This window comes from Acanthochromis polyacanthus, chromosome 13 (genome assembly GCF_021347895.1).
Source record: "Acanthochromis polyacanthus isolate Apoly-LR-REF ecotype Palm Island chromosome 13, KAUST_Apoly_ChrSc, whole genome shotgun sequence".
In the NCBI taxonomy this organism is placed as follows: domain Eukaryota; kingdom Metazoa; phylum Chordata; class Actinopteri; family Pomacentridae; genus Acanthochromis; species Acanthochromis polyacanthus.
The window spans coordinates 15852277-15875839 of record NC_067125.1 but is presented as its reverse complement, the minus strand read 5'-3'; the positions used below and the strand labels follow the sequence as shown (position 1 = coordinate 15875839).

Genomic DNA, 23563 nt, shown 5'->3' with positions numbered 1-23563 from the left:
GAAAACTTGTTGGAGTCTGCAAAAGACTTGAGACTGGGACAGAGATTTATCTTCCAACAGGACAATGATCCAAAACATAAAGCCAAATCTACAATGGAATGGTTCACAAATAAACGTATCCAGGTGTTAGAATGGCCAAGTCAAAGTCCAGACCTGAATCCAATCGAGAATCTGTGGGCAGAGCTGAAGACTGCTGTTCACAAACGCTCTCCATCCAACCTCACTGAGCTGGAGCTGTTTTGCAAGGAAGAATGGGCAAGAATTTCAGTCTCTCGATGTGCAAAACTGATACAGACATACCCCAAGCGACTTGCAGCTGTAATTGCAGCAAAAGGTGGCGCTACAAAGTATTAATGCAAGGGGGCCGAATAATATTGCACGCCCCACTTTTCAGTTTTTTATTTGTTGAAGTTTAAAATATCCAATAAATTTTGTTCAACTTCACGATTGTGTCCCAATTGTTGTTGATTCTTGACAAAAAATTAAAATTTTATATCTTTATGTTTGAAGCCTGAAATGTGGCGAAAGGTTGAAAAGTTCAAGGGGGCCGAATACTTTCACAAGGCACTGTGTGTGTGTATATATATATATATATATATACATGTGGGGATAAAGGGGCAGACAAAATAAGACTTGTCTTCTTTCTGCTCCCTTTCATTCTAGTTTGGAGACTGTTTGCATTTACATAAAACATTTTTTTTTATTTTACAAATGAATGAAAGAATAAATGAAATGAAATCTAGTCTGCATTTGGGGTAAAAAGAAGGATTAAAAATCAAGTAAATACATGTATTTACTTACATTTTAATCCTTTTATCTATATGATTGTGTATTTTGTCTTCTGACATGCCTTTATTTTATCTTATATTTTGTCTTTAATAATCAGTTTTATTTATTCTATTAAATATAGTTCACTTCATTCAACTTTTCAGTCTAGTTTTTTTGATTTTCTTTTATTTATTTGAATTAAAAATTGTTGGAAGCTGTATTGCCTTTGCCTTGAAAGCACTTTGACCTTAGTGCATGATAAAATGCTATTTGAAGAATAATAACGTGATGATGATTTCTTGCTTGAATAAAATTAATATTTGCCAGCAAAACTCATACTTCAATTTGGCTAATAAACGAAACATATCGTGGTTTAACTGAGCTTTATTTGACACAACAGCAAATAAGGAAGCGACGTGGAGATGCTGATTTCGTTTTACGTCCTTCCTCTTTGGTCGACGTTCATTGGACCAATGGGCGCTGAGGGGGCGGGGCCTGCTGCAGATGAACAGGCAGTGAGCTGCGGAGGAGAGCAGCAGAGAGACCCGCACTTATCCATCCATCCATCAGCACCGTGCGCCCTGTGTCGGTAAGAGCCGTTTTCTGCAATAACCTACAGCTGCTTCACTCACTACGCCTGAGCAGAGATACTGTTAATATTATGACAGGCTGACAGACCTCAAGTGTTTTTCAAGACGAGGGAGAATATTCAGAGTTTTTTCCCCCATAGAATTACTTTTTATGGAGGTGTAGGGGTGTGTGAGGTGTAATAGGGGCATTTAATGGAATAGTACGGAGGGATTATGATGCCGTAATCAACATGTGTGGGCTTTTAATCGGGATGGCAGCTGGAGACGCACACTGGAGCCAAACGTATTTCTTCAAGCCCATTGATTAAACCGTGTGCTCACCACCCAAAGGCTATTTAATTTTTTTGTCGGTGGTCTACGATGGCAGTGCTTTTTTTTCTCTCTCTCTTGCTGTTGTTGAAGTCATCCTTGCTTTGTGGTTCATGTCCTTGAAATCCAAGCAAAGGCGCAGTGAGTGAATGTGTGTGAATTAACGAGGCAGATTGTAGTAGCCTGATCCTACCTTATCCCCACCCCACAAACACACACACACATACACACACACACACACCACTTGTTATTCCTTCATGCAGGTCTGTGTGTGTGTGTGTGTTAATGGTGGCTGTGTATTCAAAGCAAGTGATCACACATTTTTGTACAGAATGATATTGCACCTCATGCAGGTTAAATCTGTGTGTGCGGACAGAAGACTAAAAATGGAAGGAACCAGGTGAAATATTCCACTAAAATACAATAACACATACAGTATCCTAAAGATGATGTTGAATATGAATCTCCACAAATATATTTCTCAAATCAAATAGCTTTTCGTCTTATTTTATTACGACAAAATGGGGTCAGCACTAAACATTTCCCACGTCTTACTCTCTCAATCCACCTTCCATGTGTTTTATAAGACAATGACCTTTTAAATCCTCATTTAGGCCCATAGTTGCACTTCCACGTTCAGGAAAACAGCAGTCATAATCTCAATGTATTAATCCCATATGCATCTGAATCACTAGTTAATCTCTGCTGATAGCCTGCTGTTTACTCCCTCTTCCTGTGTGTGTGTGTGTGTGTGTGTGTGTGTGTGTGTGTGTGTGTGTGTGTGTGTGTGTGTGTGTGTGTGTGTGTTCTGCCTTTTCCCACAGACGCAGCATTAATTGCATTTCAATAATTAAATGTCTCTCAAATCATCCTAGCGAAACAAAACGAATGGGGACCGCAGAAGCAACTGCACACCAAGCATGAGCTGTGATTGCATGTGTGCAACTCCTAACCATCCAAAATCTGTTTGTGTGTGTGTGTGCAGGATTGTTGATGTGTTTCTGTCAGCTGCATATTCTGCTGGTTGAGAATAAGGGGGAGAAATCTGGAATAAGTGCTGCAGTTGTGTATCCTAGATACTGTGCATTTTCTCAGGCTAGAAGCAAGCCTGTTACATGCTGCAGTATGAACTGGGCTGGAAAAATATGAAGTTTAATCTGTTTTTATTCTGAAATATGTATGTATATATTCTGCCAGTGGTTCTAGAATATGCAGCAGAAGGAGAAGCTGACAGTATTCAGCATAAAAAAACTGCTTGTTCATCTTCCAGAAATGGTTCTCACACACATGAAAAGCACACTGAAAATAGATGGCGACAGTTTAAATTAAGCCTTGAATCCACAATGTGTAATTTAAAACATTTTAAAAAAAAGAATTTTAGCATTTTTTCCCTCCGCCCGTCTTGCCTTTTTTCTTCACATTTTAAATAAACTCACACACGACACCTGCTCATACACAGTCCAGAAGCAGGTTTGTCCCCAGTACACTGTGCTGCAGCAAAGACACTGGGGATTAGTTTATACTTGGCTAGATAAGAGGATGAGAGAGCGGAGAAAATTCAGAGAGAAAGAGGTCAGGTTACAGAGAGGGAAGAAGGAAATCGAAAGAATGGAAATGTCTATTTGAATTAGGTGGGAACCAAAATCATATTCACCCTCGGAAAAAACACACAAAATCCAAGAAGAGGCATCTAAAACGTCACCCAGCACACTGAGGCACCTCTTAACATTTGAAAATAATCCTTTTAACCAGCATATATGTGTTTGCAAGGGTTGTAGATTACAGGTCTCTGCAAAACCGTACCCAAGATATTTAACATTTAGTGCACACCCGCACGTTCACCCTGAAATCGATGAGTGGATTGATTGGTGACTTTGAGGGGTTTGCTGACTGTAAAGCAGAGACGACGAGCGAAAGAGAGAAACTGATAAAATGGTGGAAGTGATTTAGCAATAGAGTCGACATGAAAAACGCTCGCACTCTTTCATTTCCAGCTGCTGAGTCCCAAAACAAACAGACATTTTCAGTTCTGTAGGATTCTCTGTGCGGCAGTGGCTCTTGCAGCCGTCATGAATGCACATGTGTCTTTCCCGCTATGACAGTCTGTGTTCCTTCATGCTCAAACACCATATCGATCATTCTCCCAGCCGTCAGTCTCTGTGCAGTTTTTACACCTGCTTGCCGGCTCACCCCCCACTCAGTGAACCATGCAAAAGCAATCACAGTTGAGTTTGTCAGCGACTCCGACAGCCCTCATAATCGCCCTCCTCTCTCTGTCTCGGCCTCCTTACCCACCCGTCGCTCCTCGTTCACCTGCCTTCTCCCCTCTGTCGCCCCGACCTCCCCCACCCCGCAAACATAGACACATACATCCCTTCCCCCTCGTCCCCCTCACAGGACTAGTTTATAGTAACCTTCCCTGTACTCTGGCGTCTCCCTGGTCTTTAGTCCGTTTGAAAAAAGCCTCCAGTCTTTTCACTTTTACCACTGACCCCAAATAGAGGGCCGATCCAATTACGGCTCCAAGCCTCCTAACTGCGCTCCCACAGTGTTGGTGTATGTGTGTGTCTGTCTGTTGTGGGGTTATTTTTTGGAGAAGGAGAAGAAACAGTGCTTAGTGTGCTTTGGCAGAGTGTGGCGAGCAGTCAACCATCTTGCCACGCTGTGCAGGGGGTCGTTAGATATCGTTGGCTCCGAGTCAAAGCTGGTATCTGCGTGGAGGCTTCATCTATTCATCCCTCCATACACCTCCTGTATCCGTCTATTTGTTTGTCTGCTCGTCCTTATTTGCATCTCCGGTGCTAATTTTCCACCAAATGTCTGTGTGTGCTCATCTTTCTTCTTCTAAGTCTGTTTAGCCGTCTTTATCCCTCTGTGTCTCTGTGTGTGTCTCCCTCTGGGTGTCTCTGTTAGCAGGGATTAATAAAGGGTTGTTAACCTCTGTTTGCCCTCTGTGGAGTGTACAGTGAGTACCTTGGGACTTCGGGCAGGTTCCATGGCACATTATGTCATTTTCTAACAAGGTACTGAGCCGAGGATGGGCTGTACATGTGATTCTGTCTGCCACGGAAATGGATATAAACTGCAGGGGTAGAAAAGTGCAACTACTTAATACAGAAACAAGAGTGTGATAGTCATTTAAGCATGGTAAATAGGTGCAATCGGCTTTGCTTTGTTTAACTGCTGCTAATAAAACATTGCTGCGCTCACAGCGAGCATCACATACTATCAAATGCTGTGCCATCATTGCAGCATTCGCCTGAAATCCAGATAACAGTCCGTATGCTATTAACGCCAGCATAAAAGTGCAGTTTTAGATGTTCAGTTCGGTCAGCATTTCTCTCTCCACCAGTCTCCCTCTGTGTTCCAGCACATATATTCTGTCGCCCTCTCAATTACAGAAAAAAAATACAAATCTATAACACATTTTCACACTTGATTACAATTTCCAATGCATGAGGAAATTTAATTCATTGAATTGGCCACTTTGCAAATTAAAAGCTGTAAATGAGCTCATCCTCAAGTTGTTGGAGAGACAGTTTCTGCTGTTGTGGCGGATTTTTTTTTGGAAACTTAATAAATAGAAATTGATCTTCCTTAAATCTGTTGGATCCTAACTAATTAATCAGAAACACTGCATTTATTAGCTGTGATAATGTTTGTGATGTGAAGTATTTACAGCCATCAGCTAGTAATGATAGCAGATAAGCAGTATTTATCTTCTTATTCCTTTAGTATAACCTCCACTGATGTCGTATTTGCAGTGTTGACAGCTGGTCACTGCTGCAGTCCTGTTTCAAAGATGTTCCAACAAAGCAAAAAAAAGAAATGTAAAAAGATTAAATTAAGAGTATAGTTAAATTCCTTGTAGCTGCTCCAGTTTCAAAGGCTCGGTAATGTCCGTGCTGTTTCGCTGTCATGTCTTTGGCATAATAGTAATGTTATTAGTAACACCTAGTCTTTTACAACAAGTCAAGTCAGAATTCTGCAGTGAAAAAGGTCCGGTGTTAATGTAGCACTGGCAACACAATCAAGCATCACCATGAACTACAACGCAGAAACATTACAGTTTCATCTGCAGTCTCCCTGGGTCTGCACATGTACATATATCCTACTTTACTGCCATTTTCAGCTTTATTGGGTGATGATTTTACATTACATTAATTGAAACAGTAATTCACCAAAGGCTTATTGGATGTTCAGGAACAGCTTCAAAGAGAGATGATAAAATGGCTTTGTTCTTTGCTGACACTTGGCATTTTTATGTATAACGTAGACAACTATGTGTGAATATAGACAGAGTAATTATTACTTTCAGATAGCAGTTGTGTACTGTTTTTGAAGATGTGAAGCTTCACAGGATTTAGTCAAAATGATGACACACACGGTGTTACATTTTTTAAATCATGTTACCTTTAAAAAGACAAAGAAAATAATTTTCTAATCAGAAGTAACTAATAATTATTGTTCACTTAAAGCAGAACCATCCGAACACGAAGTAGTTTCTGTAATTTTATTTTTTTACTTTTGTCACTGCAGTTTGGCCAAAAAAAAATCTTTTAGCCACATGACTGTCTGTCGCAGCTGAGTCACTAATGGCTTCACAGTTGTGTCGAGGAGCACGAAATATTTAGTTTTGCACACAATCTGTGCAGTGCAAACAGTTGCTTTTGAGCAAATGTTTAAATGAGACATGTAGAATAAAATGACTTTGATAAAATATCACAATTTTAATCTTTATGCCAGATCTACACTACCGTTCAAAAGTTTGGGGTCACTCAGAAATGGCCTTATTTTTTACAGAAAAGTTGTTTTTTTTTCAATGAAGATGCATTAAATTAATCAGAAATAATATTAGACATTGTTAATGTGGTAAATGACTGAATGAATGAATTTTTAATGGAATATCTCCATAGGGGTACAGAGGAACATCTCCAGCAACCATCACTCCTGTGTTCTAATGTTACACTGTGTTAGCTAATAGTGTTGAAAGGCTAATTGATGATTAGAAAACCCTTGTGCAGTTATGTTAGTACTTGTATATAAGTGTGAGTTTTCATGGAAAACATGAAATTGCATGGGTGACCCTAAACTTTTGAATGATAGTGTATATGTCACACATGATTAGTTCATGTGCTATTGGAAAATTGAAGATGATAAATGGCGTAACTTTGTCTTTTTTGATAACATTTCCTGAGGCAGGTTTGGGCTTTCAGAGGACGACCTTTTGACTAGATATTTAATCATTATTCTGAATTTTGAGATTTTATCATCACAAAATTTACACTGTCTTGTCCATCCGTTACAGTTTAAAACTACACCTTAGGAGTGAATTAAAATTGCCTGCTCCAGACAGGTAAATCATGTCAGTGTGTACTTAAGCCATGAACATGATAGTGATTGTTTTTCACCTAAATGTGCTTCTTGAGCTCCATCAGTTGCCTGTCAGCCAGTTAGCTTCTGTTAGCTTTCTGGGTGCAACAGTAGGCGCAAGTAGGGGGTGTGAGAGAACTAGACAGCTTGATTGATGAATTGGATCCACTTTATTGTGCACTGTAATGGAAGTCCCCACCCGCCACAGGAGTTTAGTGCTTCCTTTTTCCTTAGACTGAAATGAGGCTCTACCCAGTGGTGGGCTTTACTGCAGCCGCCCTGTGTAAATTTTCTGTTCTGCTCTGAGCTTCCCCACATCAGTGGGTGAGCAATAGGTGAGAGACAGATGTCTCATCTAGCTGGCAGAAGAGAAACAATCATGGAGAAGGGAGTGATTTATGACTGGTGATGTAGGTTTTATGTAACTTTAATCATTTTTAGTGTGGGTATGCATGTGTGTCCTTGTGTTTGACTCGGCTCGAGCCCATGGGAAAAGCGTCGCCTCCACTGCACCTCCAAGGAAAAGTAGAAACTCATGAATGATAATCAGACTCCATTATCTCTGTATTGCAAAGCTCTTTATGAGTTAAACATATTCATGGTGAAACCATGCCAGATTACCCTGCCATTTTAAACAGAGTATCCGTTGCAGAATTCCAACGTTTTTCTGGGCCAGAGATAATCATAGAGAGTTTATTCCCAGAGGGATGGGCCTTGATGAAATGGGATGTTAGCATTTTTCACTGAATTTGTCAAAGCTTCAGCAGTTTGGAAGTGTGCTGAGCGCCTAAGAGAAGCAGTGTGATGTGATTTGAACTGAAGCAGACTAAGCCTAAGAGGGAGATAGCGTTGGGGGACTGTACTGCAGCTCCTCGTTTACAGAGAAAAGAAAAAGAGTTTGCTTTGTTTTTGCAAAATACCCCAGCGCCTGTACGACATGTGTGTCTTGGGAGCGTGTGTGTGTTTTTCTGCTAGACAATGTCACAGGGTGCATTAAGTGACAGAACTGGAGCTGGTGTGCAGAGTTCCTGCAAACAGAAGGGTTCCAGGAGACAGAAAATGCTGAGCAGAGTAAGAAAACAGAAGCGTTTATCTGCCTATATGGAAGACGGAAGATATCTTTTGAGCATGAAAATTCATTCTGTCCGCTTGGCAAAATGAAAAATGTCCATCACTTGCAGTTGCCTAGGTAACGTTGGCTTGGAATTATAGGTGGAAACTCAAAAGTGCGTGTGTACCTGTGGATTTGAACCATGAATGAGGATGTTCATGTTTAATAAATTCCCCTGGCCTCCGAAGCATGCCGTCTCAAGGTGTTGGGTTTAAATGGCAGTAAGGATTAACGTACGTGCTGCGGTTTTGGGTGACGTCACGTTTTAATCGTAGAAATGTCAACTGCCTATCTATTCTGTCTGAGAATTAGGATTACATCGAGAGATTAAAGGCTGCTTTTAAAGGCCAGTGAGTTTAATTGCACGGAATTAATCATGTTGTTTAGGATTAAACTCCTGCAACTTAAACCAAGAGAGATTCTCTGACATATTCAGTTCTTTTCAGTCACGAGAGAAACTTTTTATAGCCGGGTGTTGGGTTTCCCCGATTACCTGGGAGGCATGCTGGGAAACCCACTTGAGTAGATTAGAGCCAAAGTTGGGCTCACAGTCATTGATGGCCAAACTGGCAAAGTGTGGGATCCTCTTGCAGACAGCGTGCCACAGCTCAAAAGGTCAGAATGGTGTCACTGTTACAAGTAAAAGCCAGCCACCCATGGTGTTATTATCCACTCACACATGCACACTTGCACACTGACACACAGAGGTGCACACAAAATTATGCCCCACACTACTTTCCCTGGCTTAGCTGCATGGCTGGGTCTTTCCTTACAGAAAACAGGGCCGACTGTCTCAGAAAAGTTCAGCTCCCACAGCTCAGAAGGTCAGGAACATTACCTCCATTTACATCTCTGCCAGCCGCCTGCTAGTTTCCCGCAGCCTTTCTTACTCTCTCTGGATTTCTCTCCGCCGCTCTGCAACATCTGACTCACAGCATGACATGTGAGAACAGGTGAACGCACGTGACTGCCGGTATATTACCATCCCATTTGTGTTTCCTCGGGTGTCATTTAAATTTTCAGTATGAGTCTATTTAAAGTTGTGCATCAGTCGTGCAGAAAGGCTGTTGCCAAGGCTTTAACTACAACTTGTGCTCCTGACAAATTGATTGATTTACCTCTATCAAATTTCTTTATTCATGCTTGTCTGTTGTCCTACTGGACCCCTTTTTCTCTTTTTGAACGTCATGAATAAACACATTCGGGGATCAGGCTGAGGCTATTCTATACTTTAGTTACTGTCAACAACTAGCAACATTTATTTCTACTGATGATGTAAAATATTCACACACATTTTTCATGAGTATTTTTTAAACCTGCGGCTACTTAGTAAACTGTGAGTTTCCTGAGGACTATTATAAGCTGTGAATGATCATTTATTTGTTGCTTTTGGGTGTATTTTTGTAGCACGACGATGAATGTGGGATTTAGACTAAAACAGCATGTTTATTTTAGTGAAAGAACATGTCACTCAGTACAAAGATGTGGCTCACTGTTGGGTGTATAATGGTTTGAGTGGAAATCTGGGAAGCAAAATAATAACATATACCAGGCAATATATGTTTATATAAAAGAGAATCAGCCACACAAAAGTATAGCTTGTCCCAAAAAAATAAAAAATTAACACTGCAGTTTGCTTTGATATTTTTGAGTTATGAAAACTTATAATGGTATTATGTTCAACCAACAAAGTACAATGAATTACAATAATTAGCTTCTCCACTATCATTAGAGATGTAGTTAATTAGCACTTACTTAGTGATTGGTGTGATAAAAATGAAGTTGTTTCAAGTAGTAAGTCCACAATTTTTTAAATGACATTTTAAGTGTTGTGTACTTAATTACAGTAATCATGAACACAAGATTGTTAGGTTTCGTCATTTAAAAATGTGATTCTGTCAGTGTTAAGTACGTAGGAGAGAGGATTTAAAATGCTAAGCTTAAGGTGAAAAAAATGTGTTTTTTCATAAAGTTACCTAAAACTGAATTTACTTTTATATCCACTAAAACAGAAATTTTAGTTTAAATTACACACAATATTACGTTGATGCAATCACCAATGTTAGTATATCAACTCAACTCATCAAAAATAGTATTTGCAACTTCAAAGGCTTATCTCAGTCTCTTAATTCAATTTTTTAGCGGGAATAGGTCCCTTGAATTATGTTTTAGATTGTATCCACACAATGCTAAACTCAACAAATTTGTGAAATGTTCACAAGATAATCAGTCTCATATTTGACAAGTGGTGTGTGATTCTGCAGTGTGAATATGTGATGTGAAGAAACTTTGCAAAGCAAACTAAATTTCCATTCACTGACTCAGGCTGGTGCAAGTTTAGCTGGCAGTTTGATCGGCGCTGTGCCTGTCAGAAGTAGTTTATCAGAATACAAATAAAGGGAGAGCAAATAAGATGAGATCCTGACTTTCTCCAGTGAAGGACGTAAAGTGGAAGTGATGTGTGGTGATGTGTAGTTTGCAAGTGAATGAGGAATCATATTTAAGAGCTAATATCGAAGCTGAGCTAGATTGTAAATACAAAGCAGGGATGGCAATTCAATCTGAGGGTTTAATCTCAAGGATAAGAATAGTAGTTATCTATATTTTTGTTTTTCTTACTAAGAAGTCACATGAAAAGACCAAAACCAACATTGTATTAATCTGTCAGTAGTTTCTGTCTTTTCCTACCTTTCATGTGACATTCAATCTCAAACCACTTTGTTCTTTTCAAAGTGTAAATCTTTAAAGAGAATATTTTTTTCTCTTTCTTCAGCAAAAAGCCGGGCACTCTTGAATCTGTGTTCAGTCACAGATTAAGCTGTCTCAGAAGTTTTCATAGAGGTACAACATATATATAATTCAGTCAAGATAAATGAGAGCATCCATATTTATACTGATGAGGGAATATGTGCAACAGTGTGAATCACTAATGTGTTTTAGTAGGTTTTGGACAACAGTGGAGGTCTGTGGCTCAGAAGAATAAGGTAATCCAGGTTTTTAATACACACGTAATACTTTTCAGTCGTCTAAATTCATTCTTGGTTGCAGTTTTCCCATAAAAAACATGCAACAGGTCAGAAATGGATGCATCTCCGTCACTAGGTTGGACCGTTTCATTCTGGGAAAGTACACACGTGGACAAAATTGTTGGTACCCCTCAGTTAAAGAAGGAAAAACCCACAATTCTCACTGAAATCACTTGAAACTCACAAAAGTAACAATAAATAAAAATTTATTGAAAATTAAATAATCAAAAACAGCCATCACTTTTGAATTGTTGATTAACATAATTATTTAAAAAAACAAACTAATGAAACAGGCCTGGACAAAAATGATGGTACCTCTATAAAAGATTGAAAACTATTTGACCAGAGTGACATGATTAACTCAGGTGTGTCATTTAATTGACATCACAGGTGTTTCCAAACTCATAATCAGTCAGTCTGCCTATTTAAAGGGAGACAAGTAGTCACCCTGCTGTTTGGTGAAAAGGTGTGTACCACACTGAACATGGACAACAGAAAGCGAAGGAGAGAATTGTCCCAGGACATCCGAAAAAAATGATAGACAAACATCTTAAAGGTAAAGGCTATAAGACCATCTCTAAACAGCTTGAAGTTCCTGTGACAACAGTGGCTCATATTATTCAGAAGTTCAAGACCCACGGGACAGTAGCCAACCTCCCTGGATGTGGCCGCAAGAGGAAAATTGATGACAAATTGAAGAGACGGATCGTTGGAATTGTATCCAAAGAGCCCAGAGCAACCTCCAAAGAAATTAAAGGTGAACTCCAAGGCCAAGGTACATCAGTGTCAGATCGCACCATTCGTCGTTGTTTGAGCCAAAGTGGACTTCATGGGAGACGACCAAGGAGGACACCACTGCTGAAAAAACTCATAAAAAAGCCAGACTGGAATTTGCAAAAATGCACGTTGACAAGCCACAAAGCTTCTGGGAGAATGTCCTTTGGACAGATGAGACCAAACTGGAGCTTTTTGGTAAGGCACATCAACTCTATGTTCATAGACTCAAAAACCAAGCATACGAAGAAAAGAACACTGTCCCTACGGTGAAACATGGAGGAGGCTCAGTAATGTTTTGGGGCTGCTTTGCTGCATCTGGCACAGGGTGTCTTGAAAGTGTGCAAGGTACGATGAAATCTGAAGACTATCAAGGCATTCTGGAGAGAAATGTGCTGCCTAGTGTCAGAAAGCTTGGTCTCAGTCGCAGGTCATGGGTCTTCCAACAGGACAACCATCCAAAACACACAGCCAAAAACACCCAAGAATGGCTGAGAGAAAAGCGTTGGACTATTCTAAAGTGGCCTTCTATGAGCCCAGATCTGAATCCCATTGAACATATGTGGAAGGAGCTGAAACATGCCATTTGGAGAAGACACCCATCAAACCTGAGACAACTGGAGCTGTTTGCTCATGAGGAGTGGGCCAAAATACCTGTTGACAGCTGCAGAACGCTCATTGACAAATACAGAAATCGTTTAATTGCAGTGATTGTCTCAAAAGGTTGTGCAACAAAATATTAAGTTATGGGTACCATCATTTTTGTCCAGCCCTATTTCATTAGTTTGTTTTTTTAAATAATTATGTTAATCAACAATTCAAAAGTGATGGCTGATTTTGATTATTTAATTTTCAATCAATTTTTATTTATTGTTACTTTTGTGAGTTTCAAGTGATTTCAGTGAGAATTGTGGGTTTTTCCTTCTTTAACTGAGGGGTACCAACAATTTTGTCCACGTGTGTAAATAGTTTGTCACATGCATGAGCATAACAGAGGGAAGGACAGGACACAACAGGATGGGGCGCTAATTTTCTGGCTGCTACCCATTGTTAACGTTGTTGACACCACAGTCACCTGCCATCTCACACATACACACATACGCATTAGCCAGCAGATTCCAGCCCAGTATGGGACTGCTAATTGAATCCTTTATACAAGCTAAAACAGCAGCACAGCAGAGAAACAAAACAAATGTCGGTGTGTTATGGCCTCCTCTCTCTATCTCTCTGTGTGTACTCAATATCGTTCTCTATCTTTATGCTATATATCATTGACTCTCTTTTTCTGTTTGACCAGCGCAAAAACAATGTTGCTTGGCAACAACAGAGATATGGCGCAGTGTTTGTATATTCGGTGTCATTTTGGGAAGGTAAAGAAACCAAGAAGGTGGGGAAGTAGAGACACGAGGGGGAGGAGGAGGAGATCGGTGAAGACAGATAAAATATGGATAAGAGGAGGATGAAAAAGAGTGTGATGACATGGAGAGATGACAGGAGGGATGGAGGATGGGGAGGAGGTAAAGGCCTTTTTCCAATCAGTCATTCTGTACAGAAACGCAACCATTCCTACAGAGAGGTTTAAACACGCAGAGAACAAAGCATATTTTGAAGGAAAGAGGCTGATTTAATTCGAGATGATAAGAATGGCGATTAAATATGTATAAGCTCATTTAGCAGACGTGTTCTGAACACCAGTGCAGACTGCAGCATTGAACATGTTACTGCACATTCTTGTTTGTTTATATATTATCTCACTGCCTCATTCTACCTCTAGTGTGCTTCCTTCTTTCATTTTACAGCACTCTTTAAGCAGATTTGTTGTATTTAACAGTATTTCCACGAGAATAAATCTTTTTTGAATTCATATGTTCACTTCTGCCAACAAGTAGAAATTGCAGCTGTCTATTTTTTCAGTTTATATATTCCCTTTTTTTGCTTTTACCGTTTAAATTGGCAGAATGATTGACAGATGTTTTCTGTCTCGCTCTGGTCCTCTGCTTTCCTTTCGTCATCCCACATCCCTGCTCTCTCTTTCATCTCTGTCTGTCTCTTCCAAAATCCTCTTGTCCTTCATCTGTGTTTTTCTCTTATGCAATAATCTTCTCTGCTGTTATCTCTGTCTCTATCCTTCCCTCACCTTTTTGCAATCCTGTCGTCTCTACCTTTACATCCTGTCTGCAATCCTCTTCTCCCTACTTTTGGCACCGTTCCCTCCCCAAATTATTTTCTCTCATCTTGTCCTCCATCCATCCATCTGTCTTCCTGTCTTCCTTCCTTCCGCACCTCTTCGGCTGCCCATCCCCCTTCCATCTCTCCAATCACTCATTTCCTTTCCCTTACCCCTTTACCCCACCTTTCTTTTTTTTCCCTTCAAACATATTTTTTTCACTTTTCTTCCTTCTCCTCCTCTCAATCTCCACACTAAATTTCTCTTCTTTTTTCCCCAACCCAAACATTTTCCACTCCATACATCCCTCGTTTCCTCAGCTCTCTGTGGTCTGCGCCGCGATGTTGATCCTGGACGTTTTGTCCCCGCTCCTCCTCCTCTCCATCCTGTTGCCGGGCTACGGTTGCCGGGCGGCGGACATTCCAGAGGACACTACATCAGAGTTCTCGGTCAGACTGTACCACCGGCTGCAGGCAGCAGGGGGTCAGGACAACATCATTTTCTCCCCGCTGAGCGTGGCCGTGGCCCTTGGCATGGTGGAGCTGGGAGCCAGGGGGGCTTCGCTGGAGGAGATACGACAGGCTGTAGGATTCAGCCATCTGCTGCCAGGTGAGAGACGGGTGCATAAACACAGGTTCACGAGCATCAGGGTCAGCCGCGGGTGAAGGAAGAGGAGGAGGATCCAAACGCTTGCAGGAGAAAGTTATTTTGTTATTTTGCAATAGTAATCCATTGAATTATAAGACCTCCCGATGTTTTTGCACATGAAAGTCAGTTTAATTGTCTTGTAGAGTGCTACCCAGCCTGCGAAAACAGTTGTATTTGGCTTCTGCTGTTCTAGAGGGAGCTTTTCACATTTTGAAAAAAAATAACCATTACCTGGGGTGTTTTGGCTTGAGCAGAGACAATTGTAGCAGAAAGCCTGCATGACAAACTAATATGCTGGCATTTAAATGAGCTGGGGAGGTCTAATGACACATCAGATGCCTTTACTTTGTGGAAACTATAGGTGATAAAAGACTGAATATTTCTGCCTGTGCTGCTTCATTGTCAATCAGTTTGTTTTTGATGCTTCTCTTGTGAGTCTACCAACTGTAAGGAAGTGAAATTTTAAAATGGAAGAGTACTTCTTAAAACAATGACAGGAATTGTACAAGCATCATATGACACAAACACAAATATACACATATTGTACTTATATATGCTCCCATACGTTCAGTAATAGAATTCACACAGTGAATAGTTCAGTGGCAAACTGCAGTTTCACAGAGAGGAGTTTTGGATGATTTCATATATTGCTTTAGTGTGTCAGCATATTTATTCACTACACATGGCTGTTTATTCAGTGATATATATTTATATACAGTTGTTTTATATTAGAATTTTATATTAGCATTTTATTAACCATGCCTGACGTACACGTCAGCGGGATTACTGCATTTGCTTCGGTATCAGGCTGGCTGGGTAAGTATGTATGTGGCTATGTCCGTTCCGATATCTCTGCAAGTGCTGTAGTCAGGATAATCAAACTTGGCACTGAAGATCGGTCTAAGGTCCCCTGCTCAGTTGTGGAGTTAGAGGTCTGGGCGTGGTTCTGCCATCTACTGAGGGCTGGTCTAGTTGACACCGGATTCCTTTAAAGAAGGAAAGTTGCTTTGTAAAATATGAAGAAATATCAGTTAGAGGATACCTGAAATGTTATGTCAGTGTTCAGTTCAAGGAGAGAAAGCATCCAAATGCACAACATGGAAAGCTGATTGAAAGAAAAAAAGCCACCAGCCAAATGTCCAAAAATTGAGGGAACAGAGTGAGGTAAAAATCCAAGACCAATCCAGGTAGGCAAACAACAGCACAGGTAACAGACAGAGACTGGAGAAAAAGTTAAAAAAAAAAAAAAAGGACCAAAGCCAAAAAACGGAACAAAGTGGAATTGCTTGGGGGACACAGGGTTGAACACAGATGAACTGATCTACTATAGAAAAGAAACGCTGGACTATAAATACACAAGGAACTAAGGTGACAAGAAATAGGTGAGGCTGAAAAAGGTGGAGCAAACAATCACAGCAAGAGAGGAGGTAAAACTCACAGAGACACACTGTCAGTATGTATTACAGCCGTACTGATTCGTGCAGCGTTCATACAACTATGACATACTACCTTGTCATCATATTGTGCCTCAGACTTTGGCTGCAGTGTGAAAATAGCTGTCATTTGTCTGTGACATCTCTGCAGCTCAAAAAAAAAAATCTAAGCTATATTCAACTAACATTCCATTTTGACTGAAGTGTGTGAATATTTGTGTGTTTCTGATTTTGAGATCTTTGCAGCAAGAGATGTGAAAATGTTATTCAAAATTTATCTGCAAAAACATTTTTTTGCTATATTTTTGGATAACAAAAAAACAATATATAGATTTTGTAGCACCTTGTAGCACAGCAAAGGTGATGTACAGATTTGATACACATTACTGTACTCTGATAAGTATTGTCTCTCCTCTGTCCTCCAGGTGTGGAGTTTTCTCTGCTCCAGAACCTGACGACGGCTCTGACAGATGACGATACACACTATGTGATCCGATTTGCCAACAGCCTTTTCCTGCAGGAGGGCGTCGCCTTTAACCCCGAGTTTCTGCATCTGATGAGGAAGTACTTCCGGGCTGACGTGGAAACGGTAGACTTCAGCGAATCGTCAGCTGTGGCCGATCAGATCAACAACTGGGTGGAGAATCATACCGAGAGTGAGTTAGAGAGAGGAAGAAGAGTGATAACGCACAATAAAATGCATATTTTCATTTACATTCCATATATACTACAAAAGGACTAACATTGCGTTTCTCGTTATACCAGTGTGTATGAAAACGAAGAATATTAAATACGTTTTCAACCCGTTAAATGCACAAATCTGTGCTTATCATTAGTTACGACTTCAGAAGCTGCACTACAACAACTATCCTCAGGCTGATGAAATGCAGATGCTAATGCACTCTGTAAATTGCTCCCTCCAGGTAAGATCCGTGCGCTGCTATCAGCCGAGGACTTCAGCAGCGTGACCCGCCTGACCCTGGTGAACGCCGTCTACTTCAGAGGCTCCTGGAAGAACCAGTTCAGACCAGAAAACACCAGGACGTTTTCCTTCAGCAAAGACGACGGCTCTGAGGTCCAGACGCTCATGATGTACCAACAGGGAGACTTTTACTACGGTAAGAAACAGCTGTGCGTGTCTCTCTGTCTGTGCATTTTGTAGAATTATACTTGTGGCTTTTTCTCTGGAGCCCCTGATTTTCAGCTCATATTTCCTGAGGTTATTTAAAATGTTAATCTTAGATGTAAAATATTCATATTTGGAGTGTTTTTCCCAGGAAAGGCTCCTCTTCTCTGCTGCTAAAATTCTCCTCACTCCTCACCTCTAGTATGCTGTTTTGATTTAAAAGTATATTTTCAAGCCTATTTTGTTAATATCACATTATTAGCTGGACCGTGACAGTCTGTGTAAAATTGTGAATTAACATATGAGGTTTTTCTAATAACACAAGGGAGGACAAACAACACTCAGTCTTTTAAGTCTGTTCAAGTCTCTTTATCTTCTTTTTGTATGTTTATTCATTCGACTTTCCTTCCAATATCTCTTCATTTTTTATCTTTTGGGATCTAATTTTTTCTTAAAATTAAAGTCTGCTTCTATTTGTACTGTAGTTGTCATATTTTACTGATGTTCGATTTTCTGAAGAAATATTAGATCAGAAATGCATGTATAATCACTTCTCTCTAGTTTAACACAAACAGCATACGCACCACTGCACGCATCTTTCGCAACTATATTTTCTATGGATTAAAAATTAAATTAATTCAACTGCTAAATAACTAATTTTCTGTTGTTGTTTTGTTGCTTTCGTGCTGAAATAATTTTTTTCCACAGCCTTGCTTTGCCTTTTTTTTTATATAACTGCACTTATTTAGCCTCCACTCTCTAGACTTGTTTTCTGAATCTGTGTTGCCTAAAAATCCCAGGCGAGTTTTTAACTACATCTTGTGCATTTGAAGGTTAGTTTAAATCTATACATGTCCAATTTTTGTGTTTTGGGGGGGTTTGCTAGCACGAGAAGATGCAAGAGTGTTTGAGTGTTGCAATTTGGCTGTTATGCCGTTACATGTGAATGATTTCATTCTGTCTCTTCTGCATCTACTCTTGTTTTTGTCTGCCGCACTGCCAAAACAGTTACATCATATTTTTACTGCACTGCTGCTAAAGTTGGCGCATTTCGGTTATTTTGGTGCCGTCTGTATGTGTGTAGCGAGATTGCATACACCTACGTTTGCACATACTCACGCTCACACACTCAGGATCAAGGAAATCTGTGTGTGTGTGTGTGTGTGTGTGTGTGTGTGTGTGTGTGTGTGTGTGTGTGTGTGTGGTGTGTGTGTGTGTGAGAGAGAGAGTATAGTGTGAATGTGTGTATTTGAGCGCTGCAAAACAGGGACAGGTCCCTGGGGAGAAGGCTGCGTTTGTATTCTCTTTTTGAAGCACAATCATATTGGTTAAGTAAAATGTTTTGGGAAGCCACTTCCCATTCTGTGCTGTGTTGTTGCCTCATTCTGCATCAGAAAGGGCTTCCCACAACGCTAAGTTAATGAAGGATAATCAGTGTTTTTGTTGTAATTTTCCCTTTTAAGCTGCTTCTAAAGAAAACTCAAAAGAATGTGCAAAGAATGGGATCAAATCCGGCAGTGTTAATTTGTTTTTAATCTCCGTCTCACACTAGAAAACCCACGTAAGTGGGATAATCTTGCGTTTAGATTTAAAATCTAGTCGGACCTCATTTGGGTATAAAAGGATTATCACATCCTGACGAAGAAATAGTGTCTCACAAGTAAATGTTTCTTGCCTTGTCTTGATTAGAATTTAAATCGGAGAGTTTTGTTTAATTAGATACAAGAGCAGAAGTCTGCTGAAGATCCTCCTGAAGGCTATGAATCTGTCACATTTTAGTCTGTGTAGTGCAGCTGGAATAAGATATCAGCTCTTACAGATGTCTGCGTGCACATATGTATAATCACACATGCAGATATCTCTATGTGTGTGTGGGCAGGTATATTTGCATTTATCTAAATATACATGCAAGGATGCTTTTATTTGGTTTTCTTTTATTCCCTGCCTGAAGACAGTCAAGTGCATGTTTGAGTGAAAAAAGAGACATTTCACTGATAAACGCACTCAAACACACCATCCTTTCTTGCCTAATTGATTTTTTTCTTGGGATTTTAACAGAGAACTGGCAGCACTAGGCAGAGCGACTACACACTGTTTAGCATGTATGTAATCCATTTTCACACCAAGTGTAAGCAAAGCCTTTGAAGTGAAGCGTCAGTGGTTTTCAATTAAAGTATGACCACACACTGTAATCAATACGGCCAATCAATAAGCCTTAACATGCTTCCATTTGTGTACGTTCACCCCTCAGTAAAAGTCACAGGCACCAAATACGTACAGTATGTGTGTGCACCTTCAGTTGTGTATGCTTCCTCTCCATCAGGTGAGTTCAGTGATGGCTCACAGGAAGCTGGCGGTGTGTACCAGGTGTTGGAGATGCCCTATGAGGGAGAGGACATGTCCATGATGATCGTTCTGCCCCGGCAGGAGGTACCGCTGGCTTCTCTGGAGCCCATCATCAAAGCACCGCTGCTGGAGGAGTGGGCCAACAACGTCAAACGGCAGAAGGTGGAAGTTTACCTGCCAAGGTGAGACATGACACACGAACGCATTAATGTATTTGTATACAAGAACACATAAACCTATTAGCTCGTACTTATAGGAGGAGTGGGTTTATGATGTTCAAATGCACATGCTCATATGCTGCTGTGGAGTGTCATGACTTTATTAAATGTTTGTGCTTCAGAAGCCGTTTTGTAGAACCACCTGCTAATCTCCCAACATAAAGCTGACACAGATACACAGAAACTGATGTAAAGCTGCACATGTTATGTATTTAATACTAGACTTTTTAATATGTCTGCCCTGATATTGAATTAACCCCTAAAAACTCACTTCTGTGTGTCAAAATTGCATATTAAGATTTTTTTCCCATAAAAATCATCCCTTTATGCTTTCAAATGGCTTAGAAAATAACACTATTCTCTGCAACACAGTGGCAAGTTTTAAGATTGGAGTAATTCAGTCATGCATGTTTCAATCCGAAACCAATTCTGAAGATGAATAAGGAAGAATAATTAAAGCCTTACACCCTTTAGTTTATAGGATCGGCTATTTATGTAACCGCAGACGTCCAAATTTGTGTGTAGGATATTGTCATCAGTACACTGCAGACTAATGGTTGAAATGCTCTTCTAGCATGTTTTTTTTTTAAAAAAAACACCAAAGGGACAAAAAAACCTTCATCACAAGGAATCTTTGATATTTTAGCTCATGTCTCAAATGCACAGAGGTAGGGGTTAATGTAAAGCTACTTAATCTGTCGCCCTTTGGTCTAAATTATAATCCACTTGCTGCTGAACATTTGAATTCAATCCTCTCTGTTCAGGTTTAAGGTGGAGCAGAAAATTGATCTGAGAAACACGCTGCAGGATCTGGGAATAAAGAACATCTTCACCAACGATGCTGATCTCTCTGCCATGACAGGTGATGCATAGTTATTAGCAGAGCAGCACACACACACAGTGCATGCAAAACACGACGCACGATGCAAAATAATGACACACACTACATTTACATACAAGGACATTATTAGAAAACACACATTCATACGGCTATAGAAGCGGGGTTCAGTACGAGATGTGATTTTTCTCCTTCTTGGCAGCAGCGAAGTAAGCACCTTCTAAGGTAACCAAGGTAACTGGCACTGAGTGGGTAGGTCAGAGCTGTCACATCATCCATTAAAATAGATCCAGAGACTGAGACGGATATATGCATAGAGGCAGAGAAATAGACGCATAAACCTGTTGGGGTGTATTACATCTAATGAAAACATGGTCTCAATGAAAGCCAAATTACACATACCCAACATATGGAAGCTAGCATCCAAAATTAAATACTGGTTAAAACCTGCCTAGAAAGTCATTAGCCTTCATTCTCGTTGGAGATCCAGCTCAGAACAGCTTGTTCTCATCAGGTGGAGTTAATAATGTATTGTGATACACAGTGTGTAAGTTGTACTGGTATTTGGAACATCTTGTACGTGTTATAGCATCCTCTGCTCAACATGTACTCAGAGGACACGGTCTGTTCTGGCAGGCAGGTGGTAAGAGAGGGCAGCTTTAAAGCCTTTCAGTCATTGGGGAAATAGTTGTTCAGGATTTTCTGTCTGAGCAGGTATCACTTTTTAAGAAACTGCTGTTTCATGAGACCCTTCTGTCTGGATTACAATGTTGATTTGACCAATAAGTGGGTATACAGAGCAGCATGCCCTGTACCTTTAGCTGTTCATGCAGTTTGGACGAAAAATTGCCACAACAATGTCAGATTTAATTAGAGTAAAGATGAGATGATGAGTTATTTTCTTTTGTTTGTGCATTTCTCAGATGGTAAGGATCTGTACATTGGGAAAGCAGTGCAGAAGGCCTACCTGGAGGTGACGGAGGAGGGAGCAGAGGGGGCTGTTGGTTCAGGTAGAGTCTTCCTGATCTTTAACCACTAATAAATACAGAAGATTTTTCACAACACACTTGTCAGCAAGTAACACTGATTATTATTCTCTGGTCTTTCTCTCTGCCTCTCTCAGGAATGATTGCCCTGACCAGGACTCTGGTGCTGTACCCACAGGTCATGGCAGATCACCCATTCTTCTTTGTTATCAGAAACAGAAAGACAGGTGTGTGTCTCTGTGCATGCAAATATAAAAGTATCTCAAGGGTTGTGTCAGGTGGTCTGTTACATGTAACGGTGCATGTTCATTTATTTGTTTGCGTGTGTTAGATTTGCAGTAGTAATACTTCTATAGATATGTGATGTATACATTTGTTCACGTGTGGGTTTTTTTTCAGCATAGACTGTATATAAAAGATAAATGTAGCTTCTGAATCTGAAAGTGGTGCCAGTGTGGAAGCATTCTTTCTATTGACCACAAGGGGGCGACATGCTGGTTGCAAAATAGATGATAAAGACAGGTGCTTCTCACTTTATTTGTTACGTCAGTAAACAATTTCCCAATGAGTTTATGGTCTTAATCGCTAGTTTTAAGTCTCCTTAAACAGAACATTTTGTTAATTTCGTAAATTATGGTCCAGTTTAGAGTAAAATAGACAATATACCTGGGTGTGCTTTAGAGCACCTTGTGATTGACAGGCAATCACTGTATTGCTACACGTGGTGTTATAGAGTTCTTAGACCGATCAAGACCAAGATGATTGTGGCCAAATTCAATACCTGAGGCTTTAAATTGTTACTCCAAAATCCAGTGGTTGATGTCATGATTGCTTTTTTTTTAATATGTATGCAGCCAGTTGATTTAACTTGACTTTCTATCCTTCTCCTTGTAGGATCCATCCTCTTCATGGGCAGGGTCATGACCCCTGAAGTCATTGAGCCCAACGACCACGACTTTGACTCCATGTAACCAGGGTGTGAGGTCACTCAGTCTCAGCCAATCAGATCTTGACGTCATAAATGCTACCTATCCTCTATCACCATCTTCAGCTGTGTTTTATACTCTATACATAAACTGGATATTATATGAAATATGATATATTGAAACATGACATACCACATATAATGTGACTGTGTTTTGATACTGGAAGCTTTAAATTCTTGGATACGGATTTGCAGAAAGTGAAAGTTGTAAATATTCTGTAGTTAAAGTATGGTTTGTATATGAATAAGAAGAACACATGGTATGTAACCCACGCACAACCCCTTTAAGTTCAGCAGCTTTGTACTCACTCGCACCCACACACACACAATGCACAAAAACCTCTTCAAATGTATTTACTCTTCCTCCAGACACAGTATGTGCACTCTGTAAGTTCCACACATTAATTACATCCCTGTACATTTGACATTGTGTTCTATATATACATACAGTATATGCTCAGTATTTATTGCAGAATAAACATGTGCAAACATTTTGTCCTTATACACTAAATCTTAGTAATATATCTGTTCCAGACAGTATTGAGACATTTTTACACTGTAGGCACATGGCTAAACTGCTGATGAACTAATATGCCTTATCACATCTGAGCGGTTGATTAAGCCCCGGCCGGGCATCTTACAGGTGAGCAAAAGAGACTGCATAACTGAGATGGGTTGCTATAGTGATGGACTGGAGCATGCAGGCGCACTGAAGAAGATCTGCAGCACTGTTTTGGATGTACATACAGGGAGAAACAAAAACACCAGCTGTATTGAGTCTTTTATTCAATAAAAACATGAATGTGTTCCCATTAAATATATATATCCTTCTATGTGTGTAGAGCTGGTTTTTATATGCTTCAAG

At 40.1% G+C, this 23563-nt stretch overlaps 1 protein-coding gene across 1 annotated transcript; it reads left to right on the top strand.

Annotated features, from left to right (window-relative positions):
* Positions 1 to 1234: 1234 nt before the first annotated feature.
* Positions 1235 to 23529, top strand: serpini1 (serpin peptidase inhibitor, clade I (neuroserpin), member 1). The gene is made up of 9 exons (XM_022220397.2): positions 1235 to 1357; positions 14439 to 14727; positions 16625 to 16855; positions 17123 to 17317; positions 19649 to 19853; positions 20654 to 20751; positions 21651 to 21737; positions 21851 to 21940; positions 22608 to 23529. Exons 2-9 carry the CDS (start codon positions 14460 to 14462, stop codon positions 22682 to 22684), a joined length of 1251 nt encoding a protein of 416 aa, XP_022076089.1. The 5' UTR covers positions 1235 to 1357; positions 14439 to 14459; the 3' UTR covers positions 22685 to 23529.
* Positions 23530 to 23563: the final 34 nt, after the last annotated feature.

Bases quoted from the DNA above. Each gene is read 5' to 3' on its own strand.
- serpini1 (XM_022220397.2), top strand. From the start codon at position 14,460: ATGTTGATCCTGGACGTTTTGTCCCCGCTCCTCCTCCTCTCCATCCTG. The intron at 14,728-16,624 runs GTGAGAGACGGG...TCTGTCCTCCAG, and splicing joins ATTCAGCCATCTGCTGCCAG to GTGTGGAGTTTTCTCTGCTC. The intron at 21,738-21,850 runs GTAGAGTCTTCC...TGCCTCTCTCAG, and splicing joins AGAGGGGGCTGTTGGTTCAG to GAATGATTGCCCTGACCAGG.